At 43.4% G+C, this 12,817-nt stretch overlaps 1 protein-coding gene across 7 annotated transcripts; it reads left to right on the forward strand.

Annotated features, from left to right (window-relative positions):
- Nucleotides 1-230: 230 nt before the first annotated feature.
- SPMAP1 (sperm microtubule associated protein 1) lies at nt 231-6,978 on the forward strand. Of its 7 annotated transcripts, none has more exons than XM_072154167.1 (4): nt 231-642; nt 3,570-3,937; nt 6,273-6,372; nt 6,637-6,978. In XM_072154167.1, exons 2-4 carry the CDS (start codon nt 3,671-3,673, stop codon nt 6,792-6,794), a joined length of 525 nt encoding a protein of 174 aa, XP_072010268.1. In that variant the 5' UTR covers nt 231-642; nt 3,570-3,670; the 3' UTR covers nt 6,795-6,978. The 7 variants fall into 7 exon arrangements, with proteins under 7 accessions (XP_072010268.1, XP_072010266.1, XP_072010264.1 ...); XM_072154165.1 differs by lacking the exon at nt 231-642 and adding an exon at nt 908-1,015; XM_072154163.1 differs by lacking the exon at nt 231-642 and adding an exon at nt 1,154-1,223.
- Nucleotides 6,979-12,817: the final 5,839 nt, after the last annotated feature.

Below are 12,817 nucleotides of genomic sequence, written 5' to 3' on the forward strand. Positions count from 1 at the left end.
CCTCATGTACACTGCAGGTTACCATTGCCTGTTGTGAGCTCCTTGGTGTGCGCTGCTGCTGCTTATTTACTCTGCATACAAATCCTGCTACGTTATTTGTCTTTTCAGTCGCCCTCGGCCTTGACCACCGGCTCAGCCTCTGTAATAAAGACGTGAAGGCTTCTCTGTGAGGCCGTCGTTATTAATGACCGTGTCCGGCTTATGACTCACACCCTGTCCCACTCATTTCCAAAACTGGACCGCTATCAGCGCCAGTGCTTGTGTATACAGTCACAGTAGTTACCTTTGTGTCCTGGGGGTCTAGTGGGACGGAGACGACATAGATCAAAAAATTCCTGAGCTGACTTTGAACTTCAAAGACTGAAGAAGGGCGGCAAATGGCTGTAATGTCGCTAATGAAGGGATGATAGAAGGAGCCCCAGCTGCAGCGAGTTATAATACATGAGAGGCTGAGATATGAGGTTTATAGCAATTAGATTGAAGCCCAACGATGGTCAGATCTGGGTGTTTGAAGATGAATTTACGATTAATTTCCCATGTGAAGATATGCAGGAGATGTGAGAAACCACAATGCCGGACTTTTATTGGTGGAAAACGTGAAGGCTGTCGAATGGAAAACTGTCTGATACAAATTCATCAATGGTAAAAACCAAATGTTCAACATAGGGGGAAGGACTCGAAAATATCGGTCACAATAGGGAGAGAGGCTAACATAATGGTCACTATAGGGAGTGCTACAAAAAACAGTCACAATAGGGGATGAGACTAAAATAGCGGTCATAATCGGGGGTGAGACTGACATAACAGTTACAATAGGCAACGAGACTGAAATGACGGTTTGAATAGGGGGCGGGACCAACATAACGATCATAATAGGACGCGGGACTAACATGACGGTTACAATAGGGGACGAGACTAAAATAATGGTCAAGAGGGGAGCGGGCTAACGTAACGGTCAAAATAGGGAGCGAGACTAACAATAGGGAGTGCTTTAAAATAGCAGTCACAATAGGGGGTAAGACTAAAATAATGGTCATAATTGGGGTTGAGACTAACATTACAGTTATAATAGGCGATGAGACTAAAATAACGGTTTCAATAGGGGGTGGGACTAAAATAACGGTCAATAGGGGGGCGGGCTAACATAACAGTCACAATAAGGGGGCGGGCTAACATAACGGTCACAACAGGAAGTGCTACTAAAATAGCAGTCACAGTAGCGGGTGAGACTAAAATAATGGTCATAATTGGGGGTGAGACCAACATAACAGTTATAATAGGCGATGAGACTAAAATAATGGTTTGTATAGGGGGCGGGACTAACATAACGATCATAGTAGGGGGCGGGACTAAAATAACTATCCTAATAGGGGGTGAGACTAACATAAGAATTAGGTTACATTCACTCTGCCGTTGCAACGCAGGCAGAGGAGGAGGAGGTGAGTGCAGCTCACCCCCGTCCCTCTCCATAGGAACATATGGCGCACGGCGCCGTACTACAGAGAAAGATAAAACATGTCTTATCTTTATCTGGGATACGAAGCGGTACGGTGCCGCACGTGTGCGCCGTGTGCCCATTGCCGTCTATGGGGGATGTATATCGCCCGTATATAAGTCGGCCGTATATACGCCCCCCTTGCGGCAGTGTGAATGTAGCCTTACAGTAAGGGGCAAAATTTAAAAAACCTGTCATCATAGGGACTAGAATAACATAACTGTTACAGTAGGGGGCGAGACTACAATACTGGTTAGGGGGTGGGAATATAAAATATTGGTGACAATAGAGGGAGAGACCATTCTTCACCGTATGGGGGAAGAATTTACAATATTGGTCATAACAAGGGGCAAGAGTTTACAATATTGGCGGGACTATAAAACATCAGTTACAATAGAAGGCGACTTAGAAACCCCCATTATATTACAATACGGCCCTCTAACAAAGAGGTAAAATATCAGCCTCTGGGGTCTACAACCTTCTCAGGAATGTACACACCCGGCCTATTTTTGGAACAAGACTAATACACCAGGATTGTGTCCAAAAATTTCATGTAATCTCTGCAAATTCTAGTATTTTGGCCTGTATGAGCAACCAATCATGGCCTAGCTTTCATTTTTCAAAAGATCTATAAGGAATGAAAGCAGACCTGTGATTGGCTTTTATTTTCAGATGGACTGACCGTATCAACGTTACCCAACCAGAGTGTACCCCACTCCCCCTTTCCCAAAAACCAACACACTACAACTCTTGGGATAAAAACAGGGGGTCGGCCACAGCTTTATTATTTACATAACAGATTTAATGACCTGTGGGAAGAACCCTGACCCTTACCCTAACTTCACCTTGCATGCCTGGCCTCGCCTCCGCGGGGGCATGTCCTAGTTGTTACGTCAGGTGATTTAACTAACCGCCGAGAGGGTCAAGATTCCACCACAGGCCAAGCTGTGACTACCAACAACAAACATGAATAACGCAATAACAAAGATCAAAGAATAAAAATTAACAAAAACCAATAAAAACAATATTAAACATAGGGAGGGTGGGTGGGATCTCTTGAGCGCGGAGCAGTCAAAGAGGCTGGCTAGCTCCGCGCTCAAGAATAAATATCCTGGCCCGCTGCCCCCCAGTGGCCAGCGGAACTCACTGGCCACCAATGAAAATTTACCATCGGAGGAAAGGGGAGGGGGAGAGCAGGAGGGACCGTGCCCCTTAAAGGAGCCAGAGCACGGCCAGTCCTGCAGCCCCCCCGCTTATACAGCCTGCGGGCTGAGCAGTTTCAAAAATCTATACCAATATTGGGGAAATGTGAGGCCTCGAGTACATGGCAATGATACAATCATGTGGTACGGAGCCATAATACAGCAACTAGACAATTCGGGGGACATGACTGTATATAAAAGCGCAGGGAGATAAATGAAATTGTCCTTGTTTCCCATAGCAACCAATCACAGCTCAGCTTTTATGTCATATTCTGCTCTTGAAAAATGAAAGCTGTACAGTGATTGGTGGTTATCTGCTCCAGATTAACTCTAAAATACAACATCACACAAACCCACAATATGGCGGTATATAGTTTGGCACCATGTGGACCAGTGTTCTACCATAACTAATTGGGTTTACAACAAACTGCAACAAGCATAAAGCATTAGGGCCCTTTCACAGAAGCCAAATATAATTGTTTCCAATTATTGGCCTGTGTAAAGGTGCGAGCGCAGAGAGCTCAGGGCAAAGCAGTGTTAAGACACCCCCCTCAGTGCGCTTGCTGTATAAATGCACTTTCACAGTCCTGCTGCTACTAACAACACACACAAAGGTCACACTGGAGCAATAACTATCACCGTCTGTATAGTTGTATAGTCAAATACATCATAGGTTTTGCTCTCAACTCATATCCCAATTCCCCATGCCCCCCAGTCTCCTGATAACATATACATATGGGAATACGAGCTCGCCTCCTGCTTCCCCAGATCTGTTGCATGGAGCTGTGTGTGTGTTGCCCAGGAGGCTTATACCGAGACCAAAGACTGATTGTTAGTGAAAGGCCTGAACTTGTGTTTCTGTGCGTCTATAGCAACACCCCATGAGCTCCGCTCTGCTCTGACAACTGTGGAGTCATTAGGATCCAGGTAGACACCGCAGATCATTGCACATTTCCCAGCATCCGCCGATTCCATGGCTGAACCCGCCGTCTCCCCGAGGAAGGAAAAATTCTTTTACTTAAGCCGCTTTGCACCATCGCCCTCCTTGGCCGAACTTCAGATGAGGGAGAAGAGGTTTGTTCTGGACTGTGTGGCTGTCCAAAATATTTCCAAGGATTACAGCGTCTCCTTACCAAAACTGGGGTCCGTCATACCGCCATACAATGCCCAGCAGGACCACCATGTCCACAATTACTTCCACAGTAGACCCGTACCACCACTGCTGAGGAGGACAGGACAGGTGCGTACCCAGGGCTGCATTATAGGACTTACTTACCTATTATTACCGCCATATGTTGCCGGTGTAAACTGATACAATGTAACTCAGTCTGTGCTGTATAGAGCTTTTGGTTGGACAGTATAATATGTTCACTATATGGCAGTATTATGTTGTATGATACCATGATTTGGCACAGTATTGCACTAAAATTTGGCCGTATTATAGCTAAATTATCTTCCTTTGTCCCACTGGAATAAAATCTTAATGGGGAAACCAGACATGTTTTTCCTGGGGTCCTCCAGAGAGATTGACCCTGTTTTTGAATACATTTTCTACATATCTTTAACCATAGAAACTTGCAAAAAGTGTTAGGTATTCCCCCTGGAGAGATGTATCACCATAGATTTGTATGTTTTGTTAGTAGCAGCAGGACTGTGAAAAATATATTTATATGCAGTTTGCTCGCCAGCCCTTCCCCCCTCTGTTGTAATATCTACTCAGAAACCTGCTACTAATCTTACTCGAAGCCGCGTCTTCCTTCGGCACTAAGTATGCCTACTCTCTGCCACGACCCTGCTTCCCTCTTTACAGCCAGCGTAGATTTGTGTTTGAAAAAGACGATTATTTTGTCAAAACATATTATAATTATTTTTCGTCGCAATAAAGAAGGAATATCTTTCCATATCACTAAATGAGTGCTGGGATCTCTATTTATTATATATTCAAGTTGATGGGCGGTGAGATCTCACACCAGTACACTATAGTATTTTAAGTCCAGCTACAATCCTGGAATATAAAGCATTTCTCACAGTCCTGATGCTACTAACAAACTGCTGGTAGACTCCCTTTAAAGTTAAAGGTGAAAAGATACACAAAAGACACAATACGGAAAGTTTCCTTGTACTATACCTCTCTTCGCTTGCAAATATTCAAATACTAATATTTTGTTTGCTGGTTATTGCTAATCTTGATACTTTGTCTACAGCTCATTTTGTATAGTATATTGGTTGTCTTCCCTCTTCAGTCTAAAAATACATTCCATCAAAACTAAATCTTAATATACCTTTGGCTCTAAGGAGTAGTCAGACCAACATTAACCATTCTGTCCCAAATATATTCATTAATGGGCAGTACTAAGGCTGAGGCGCAGGTAAGTTTCCTATTGTGGTGTAAATGGCACCTACAAATTCTCTTAGGGCGCAATCACAGAGAAGTGTCCACAAGTTTTGTGTCTGCATTGCATTTGCATCTGTTTTTATTTACATATGGGATTCATTGATCCGTTTTTTTTTTCACATTTGGAAAAAAATGGATGATATGCAAATCTGAATTTTTTCCAGTAGATTGTGGGTTCATGGAAAAAAATGGACATGTGAATGGCACATGTAAAATAGAGAGTCAGTATGCTATCCATTGGGAATTATTGGGAAGCATGCTGAAGAAAAACAGATGTGTGAATGCGCCCTTGTAAGCATGGTTCAGCATCCCAATAGGTTTAGTAACGTAAGTCTTGTAACGTAAGAGCATGATTGTGTGACCCCAGTCAGATGGAATAACAAAAGACCCCGTTCTTGTGATTTTTTGGAGTCCCAGCAAGAAGAAAACTTGGGCACCAGCAGACATGGCTCTGCCTCCCGGCATAAAGGGATCAATTTGCAGGATCAAAATGGAAATTTCTTTTAAATGCCTGTATGTCAGTAAAACTTGCAAAGTGCAAGGTTTTACTTGTGGGGTCATTTAGGGGCTGATAGACTCTCATTAAATGATGTAGAACCTTTTTACCCTTGTTCCTAAAAGTAAATGTAGGAGGGGCCATTGGTTTACAACATATTGAGGCACATTTACACACGGCGCCCGGTCTGACTGAGCATCGGAACGCTCCCTAATCTGTGTTGCATGATGACTAGTGCAGCTGCGGCACAAAAGGGTCGCATGCGACACAAATTTGTTGCAGACAATTCTTAAATACCTGTGCAAGGAGTTTGCACTAGAAAGAAAGTGCAAAGTGAGACAGAAAACTGGCGCAAAGCCATTAGTAAACGCGCCCTAATATTCCTGTTCTGTCAAGATAAAATGAGTCATATCCAGAGACCTCTCCTTATTTAGGTCCAAGCTGAGGGTGCATGTGTATGGGGGAGTTGGGAAAGAGATAAAATTAATGATCTGGACTTGGTTTTTACAATGTCATATATATATATATACTGTTATCACCATAGGGGTGCGGAAGTGGCAATCATTTTGGCGTCTTAATGCCTGATGAGACCCAACAAGGACCCTTCTGTCCAGTAGTTGGGGGGCTTCATATTTTGCCTCTGGTTCTCTCCTATGACACATTTTGAACTCTTTGGTTTTGCAGTCACATGGGGGGACATCAACACTTGGGGATCTAGCTGACCGATTCCAGCACAACAGCGCGGCTGCCACCTATCTACAAAGCAGAAACCGTGCGGGCTCAGGTAAGTCCCCTCTGACAGCACCTATTCCTGCAGGGTGCAATTATTCATTCAAGATTTTTGTTTCATTTCTTATCTGCATCTTTTTTCGTTACTTTTCAGCCCATTTATGATTTATTTTATTGATATTTTACTATTGTATTATGTCCCTCCCTATGAATCCCTGAGCCCCCCAGGACTATATTGTAGTGAGTGACCATTCTCTGGTCAGTGGTACAGTGTATACTATGACTGCCCTGTGTCATCAGTATTCATGTCATGTCCTAGGTCATTCTGCAGAGCACGCCAGGGGCCATGCCTTGTTTTTATCTTCGATCAAGCCGGTGATTGGCTACAATGGACTCTATGGCTACAGACGAAACACTCCATCACTCCGGAGGATGCCTTCCCCATTTGGAATTGTTACAAAGTCAGCAATTTACTAATAAAGTTATATACAGTATATTCTACCACATCACCACAGCTGTTTATAAAATTAAAGCTGAGCTCTGATTGGTTGCCATGGGCAAATAGAACAGTTCTTCTTTTAAAAACGTCTGATAAATCTCCCCCATAGTCTCCATATGGATACAGATAATCATATGCAATAATAAAAATTTCTATTTACAATTCATGGTCAGTGTATTTGTGATTTCCATAAAATTTCTAAAATTTATATAAAATGTTATTTCTGTTAAAGGAAATCTACCATTAAAATCCATCATGATAAACCAGGGACATTACTCATAGATCCAGGCACCGGGACTGTGGTAATCTTCTTATATGTGTTATCCATGGCCTCCTTCCTTCTAAAATCAACTTATAAAATTATGCTAAGCTTCACAGGCTGTTACATTGTCTCCCCCTCCTGCTCCCTCAGCACTTTACCCCTCCCTCTGACTGCTGTAATCTTGCACATTGGGAGGGGAAAGTGCTCCAGCACACTGTAACAGCCTGTGAAGCTGCAGTATAGAGAGGCTTATAAAAGTTGATTTTAGAAGGAAGGAGGCCATGGATAACAAATATAAGAAGAATACCACAGTCACAGTGCCCGGATCTATGAGTAATGTCCCTGGTTTATTATGACAGATTTTGATGGTAGATTTCCTTTAATATTTTGTATTCATTAAGTGAATGCATAGATTGTATTTTGCGTAGGGAGCGTATAATGGGGTGATGGTGGAGTGTAGGATGGGAGATGGTGGAGTATAATATGGGGTGAAGGTGGTGTGTATGATGGGGAGAAGGTGGAGTATAATATGGGGTGAAGGTGGAGTATATAATGGGGAGAAGGTGTAGTGCATGATGGGAAGAGGTTGGAGTGTATGATGGGGTGAAGGTGTAGTATATAACTGGGGTGAAGGTAGAGTGTGTGATGGGGTGAAGGTGTAGTATATATTGGGGTGAAGGTAGAATGTATGATGGGATAAAGGTGGAGTGTATGATGCGGTGAAGGTGTAGTATATAATGCGGTGAAGGTGGAGTATATAATGGGGAGAAGGTGTAGTGCATGATGGGAAGTTGGAGTGTATGATGCGGTGAAGGTGTGGTATATAATTGGGTGAAGTTGGAGTGTATGATGCGGTGAAGGTGTAGTATATAATTGGGTGCAGGTGGAGTGTTTGATGGGGTGAAGGTGTAGTATATAGTGGGGTGAAGGTAGAATGTATGATGGGATAAAGGTGGAGTGTATGATGGGAGAATGTGTAGTATATAACGGGGTGAAGTTGAAGTATATAATGGGGAGAAGGTGTAGTGCATGATGGGAAGTTGGAGTGTATGATGTGGTGAAGGTGTAGTATATAATTGGGTGCAGGTGGAGTGTATGATGGGGTGAAGGTGTAGTATATATTGGGGTGAAGGTAGAATGTATGATGGGATAAAGGTGGAGTGTATGATGGGAGAATGTGTAGTATATAACGGGGTGAAGTTGGAGTATATAATGGGGAGAAGGTGTAGTGCATGATGGGAAGTTGGAGTGTATGATACGGTGAAGGTGTAGTATATAATTGGGTGAAGGTGGAGTATATAATGGGGAGAAGGTGTAGTGCATGATGGGAAGTTGGAGTGTATGATGCGGTGAAGGTGTAGTATATAATTGGGTGAAGGTGGAGTGTATGATGGGGTGAAGGTGTAGTATATATGGGGTGAATGTGGAGTGTATGATGGGAGAAGGTGTAGTATATAATGGGGTGAAGGTGGAGTGTATGATGAGGAAAGGGTGGAGTGTATGATGGGAGAAGGTGTAGTATATAGTGGGGTGAAGGTGTAGTATATAATTAGGTGAAGGTAGAGTGTGTGAAGGGTGGAGTGTATGATGGCAGAACGTGTAGTATATAATGGGGTGAAGGTGGAGTGTATGCAGTCAGATCCACTGCATGAAATGTCTATTTCAACCCTTACTTTGTCCCAAAGTCTATTCCTAATAATTACAACTCCCATCAGCTCCAATGTTAATTAGTACTTGACTACTCACCAACATAGACACCCACCCTGACCTTAGGACCCCCACACACAAGGCAATCCCCTAATGAGCACATAATTCCTGGGTAGTGATATCATTCTGGGCAATAATCATTTACTGTAAATCTTTTCTGAAGTGTCCCAATTTCTTAACATGAGCTCCGCAAAGTAAATATTGTGATTATTCAGTGTCTTGAATACCTTGAAGCGGAACTGGGGAGAAAACAAAGGACCCGCAGGTGTATGGGGGGCACTGCTGCCAGTCCGGATTATTGATATGGAGATGAGTTAGTGCCAAGGAGCCTCTTGTGGTTCATTTCCATGCCAATACGGCCCATGTCAGGTACTTGATGTTACCTTGTATAATTACTATGAAAGGTGTAGACACAGCCGTGTACACAATATGTCTGAACAGAAACTCATCAAATTAAGCCCCTCGCAGCCCCCGGCGTGTGCTCAAGCACAAGACATAATGGAAAGACCTTGTTTTCGGTTCTGTGTCTATAATTAAGACTGACTTTCCCATGGAATCCGGGATATGTGGGAGAAACACGACAATGCCCCCCGTGACCCCGTTTGTCATAGAAGGTAATTGTCATCATTCATTCCTAATAGCTTTTCAACCGACGTGTTGTCATCTTATATAAGCGGATAATAGGGATCTTTTCTAAACTAAGATAAATAACATTATTTCCTGATGCCATTAAAATATGAGAAAGTAGTGGATGGGCTTTAGTATCCGCTAAAATAATAGGGGGACGTGACTATTCATGGTGAAGGCCGACCTTGTGGATGAAATCTGCCTATTGTACCACTGGAGAGACTATTACTGACAATACACATCCGCCTGAGGATGGTCAATTACTAGCTGGAGAAAAAAAAAGACTAAAATGTAATGTTTACTGGAGAATAATATCACTGGAGGGTACAATGTACTGTGCTTAGTAATATCATCTAAAATAACTCTATTATTAACTATTACCAACCACTCCACCTGCATAATGGAACTAATGTACCTGAGAGGTTACAACAATTTTACCTATTGGGGTGTCATTGGCCCATATCTCGTACAGGGACGTAGCTACAGAGGTGCAGAGGTAACAGTCATACCTAGGCTACATTCACAGCTTGTTTTATGGACAGGGTAGGATTATAGGGTGGGCTCCTGGAACGCACGCCCTGGGCCCCCACCACTTTGCCCTTAAAGGGGCCCCCACCAAGTGTGGGCAACTGCCCGTATCTCCCACTATATTTGCAGGTCTGCTTTTTCCTGAACCGGCTGTTAATATAACAGATGGTTCAGAGAACCATACAGTAGCTAATAGACTTGTGTCTATGGCAGAGCGTGGGAACACTGTGTTCCCTGCAATGCCATAGACTGTGAAGAGCACAGGACGTCAGTGTCCTGCTGCTGGCGGTGCAGTGACGTCACACACAGGGCACCAGGACACTGACATCTTGAAAGAAGACGGAATCTGGGGAATAAGAGAAGGTGAGTACAATTTTATTATTTTACAGGTGACTCAATATATGCCGATGTATTCCTGAGGGTGTCTGTGTATATATTTATGTATTCCCGAGGGTGTCTGTGTATATATTTATGTATTCCCGAGGGTGTCTGTGTATATATTTATGTATTCCCGAGGGTGTCTGTGTATATATTTATGTATTCCCGAGGGTGTCTGTGTATATATTTATGTATTCCCGAGGGTGTCTGTGTATATATTTATGTATTCCCGAGGGTGTCTGTGTATATATTTATGTATTCCCGAGGGTGTCTGTGTATGTATTTATGTATTCCCGAGGGTGTCTGTGTATATATTTATGTATTCCCGAGGGTGGCTGTGTATATATTTATGTATTCCCGAGGGTGGCTGTGTATATATTTATGTATTCCTGAGGGTGTCTGTGTATATATTTATGTATTCCTGAGGGTGTCTGTGTACATATTTATGTATTCCCGAGGGTGTCTGTGTATATATTTATGTATTCCCGAGGGTGTCTGTGTGTATATTTATGTATTCCCGAGGGTGGCTGTGTATATATTTATGTATTCCCGAGGGTGGCTGTGTATATATTTATGTATTCCCGAGGGTGTCTGTGTATATATTTATGTATTCCCGAGGGTGTCTGTGTGTATATTTATGTATTCCCGAGGGTGGCTGTGTATATATTTATGTATTCCCGAGGGTGGCTGTGTATATATCTAGATATTCCTGGGGGGGAGGGGAGCTCTATATATCTTTATCTATATATCTATGTGTTCCACCCAGGACCCCACCACCCTTAATGTGGCTCTGGTATACACAGAGTAACCTCCAGGCACACATCCAAATGTATCCTTACAACGGAGGACTAAAAACAACATATGAAAGTAGCCTTAAAGAGGTAGTCTCATGTTTAATATTTACAGGATGAAACAACCACAGTATATGTCATATAATACAGGATAGGTGCAACTATCTAGGTGACAGGAGTCCAATAACCCTCTTCCTGCACGAAATTTACCATCAATATCCATCCTGATAAACCAGGGGCATTACTCAAAGATCCAGACCCCTAGACTGTTGTAATCTTCTTATATTTCTTATCCAGGGCCCCTCCCTGCTGTAGCTTTACAGGCTGCTACACTGTCTCCCTCTCTCCATCTGCACGTCCCCCCGCCCTCTGCCTGATTTAAATCTTACTGCAGCAGAGAGAGTTGTCCTTTTACAGTCTTCATGTTTGAGTACTGTCTCCCCTATCTAAGGCAGACTTGTTCTGCCCAAACCATTCCCATCACCCAATACACGTGCAAGCTCAACCAAGATTAATATGTTTTCCATGGGGGAAGGAAGTAGGAGTTCTCCTTATGGAGAGTTTGCCCATTAAGGCAGCCTAATGGAGACTTATAGCCATTGATGCTTCACCAGGGGATTCTGGAAAATATGCAAATACGTTTTCCAAGGTGGGAAATGGATACCAATGCCTCCTTTTGATACCTTGAACACCAAGCATGACTTACAAGAAGCCTAATAATAATATGATGTGGGATTCCTTCAAGGGGGGAAAGGAGAGTAAACCCCTGTTTAATAATGCTGGGATTGTTTTTCTTTCTGGTGAATGATCCTTCTTTCTCCCCATGGTTGCCTTTAGGGTACAGTCAGGAGGCAGATGGAAGAAGGGGTCATGGTAGTCTGGACCACATGGAGGATAGAGAAAAAGTGAATTTGCTACACAAATATACACTCACCGGCCACTTTATTAGGTACACCTGTCCAACTGCTCGTTAACACTTAATTTCTAATCAGCCAATCACATGGCGGCAACTCAGTGCATTTAGGCATGTAGACATGGTCAAGACAATCTCCTGCAGTTCAAACCGAGCATCAGTATGGGGAAGAAAGGTGATTTGTGGCCTTTGAACGTGACATGGTTGTTGGTGCCAGAAGGGCTGGTCTGAGTATTTCAGAAACTGCTGATCTACTGGGATTTTCACGCACAACCATCTCTAGGGTTTACAGAGAATGGTCCGAAAAAAGAAAAAACATCCAGTGAGCGGCAGTTCTGTGGGCGGAAATGCCTTGTTGATGCCGGAGGTCAGAGGAGAATGGGCAGACTGGTTCGAGCTGATAGAAAGGCAACAGTGACTCAAATCGCCACCAGTTACAACCAAGGTAGGCAGAAGAGCATCTCTGAACGCACAGTACGTCGAACTTTGAGGCAGATGGGCTACAGCAGCAGAAGACCACACCGGGTGCCACTCCTTTCAGCTAAGAACAGGAAACTGAGGCTACAATTTGCACAAGCTCATCGAAATTGGACAGTAGAAGATTGGAAAAACGTTGCCTGGTCTGATGAGTCTCGACTTCTGCTGCGACATTCGGATGGTAGGGTCAGAATTTGGTGTCAACAACATGAAAGCATGGATCCATCCTGCCTTGTATCAACGGTTCAGGCTGGTGGTGGTGGTGTCATGGTGAATATTTTCTTGGCACTCTTTGGGCCCCTTGGTACCAATTGAGCA

The sequence above is a fragment of the Engystomops pustulosus genome, chromosome 5 (assembly GCF_040894005.1).
Source record: "Engystomops pustulosus chromosome 5, aEngPut4.maternal, whole genome shotgun sequence".
In the NCBI taxonomy this organism is placed as follows: Eukaryota; Metazoa; Chordata; class Amphibia; order Anura; family Leptodactylidae; genus Engystomops; species Engystomops pustulosus.

Bases quoted from the DNA above. Each gene is read 5' to 3' on its own strand.
- SPMAP1 (XM_072154167.1), top strand. From the start codon at position 3,671: ATGGCTGAACCCGCCGTCTCCCCGAGGAAGGAAAAATTCTTTTACTTA. The intron at 3,938-6,272 runs GTGCGTACCCAG...TTGGTTTTGCAG, and splicing joins TGCTGAGGAGGACAGGACAG to TCACATGGGGGGACATCAAC. The intron at 6,373-6,636 runs GTAAGTCCCCTC...GTCATGTCCTAG, and splicing joins CAGAAACCGTGCGGGCTCAG to GTCATTCTGCAGAGCACGCC.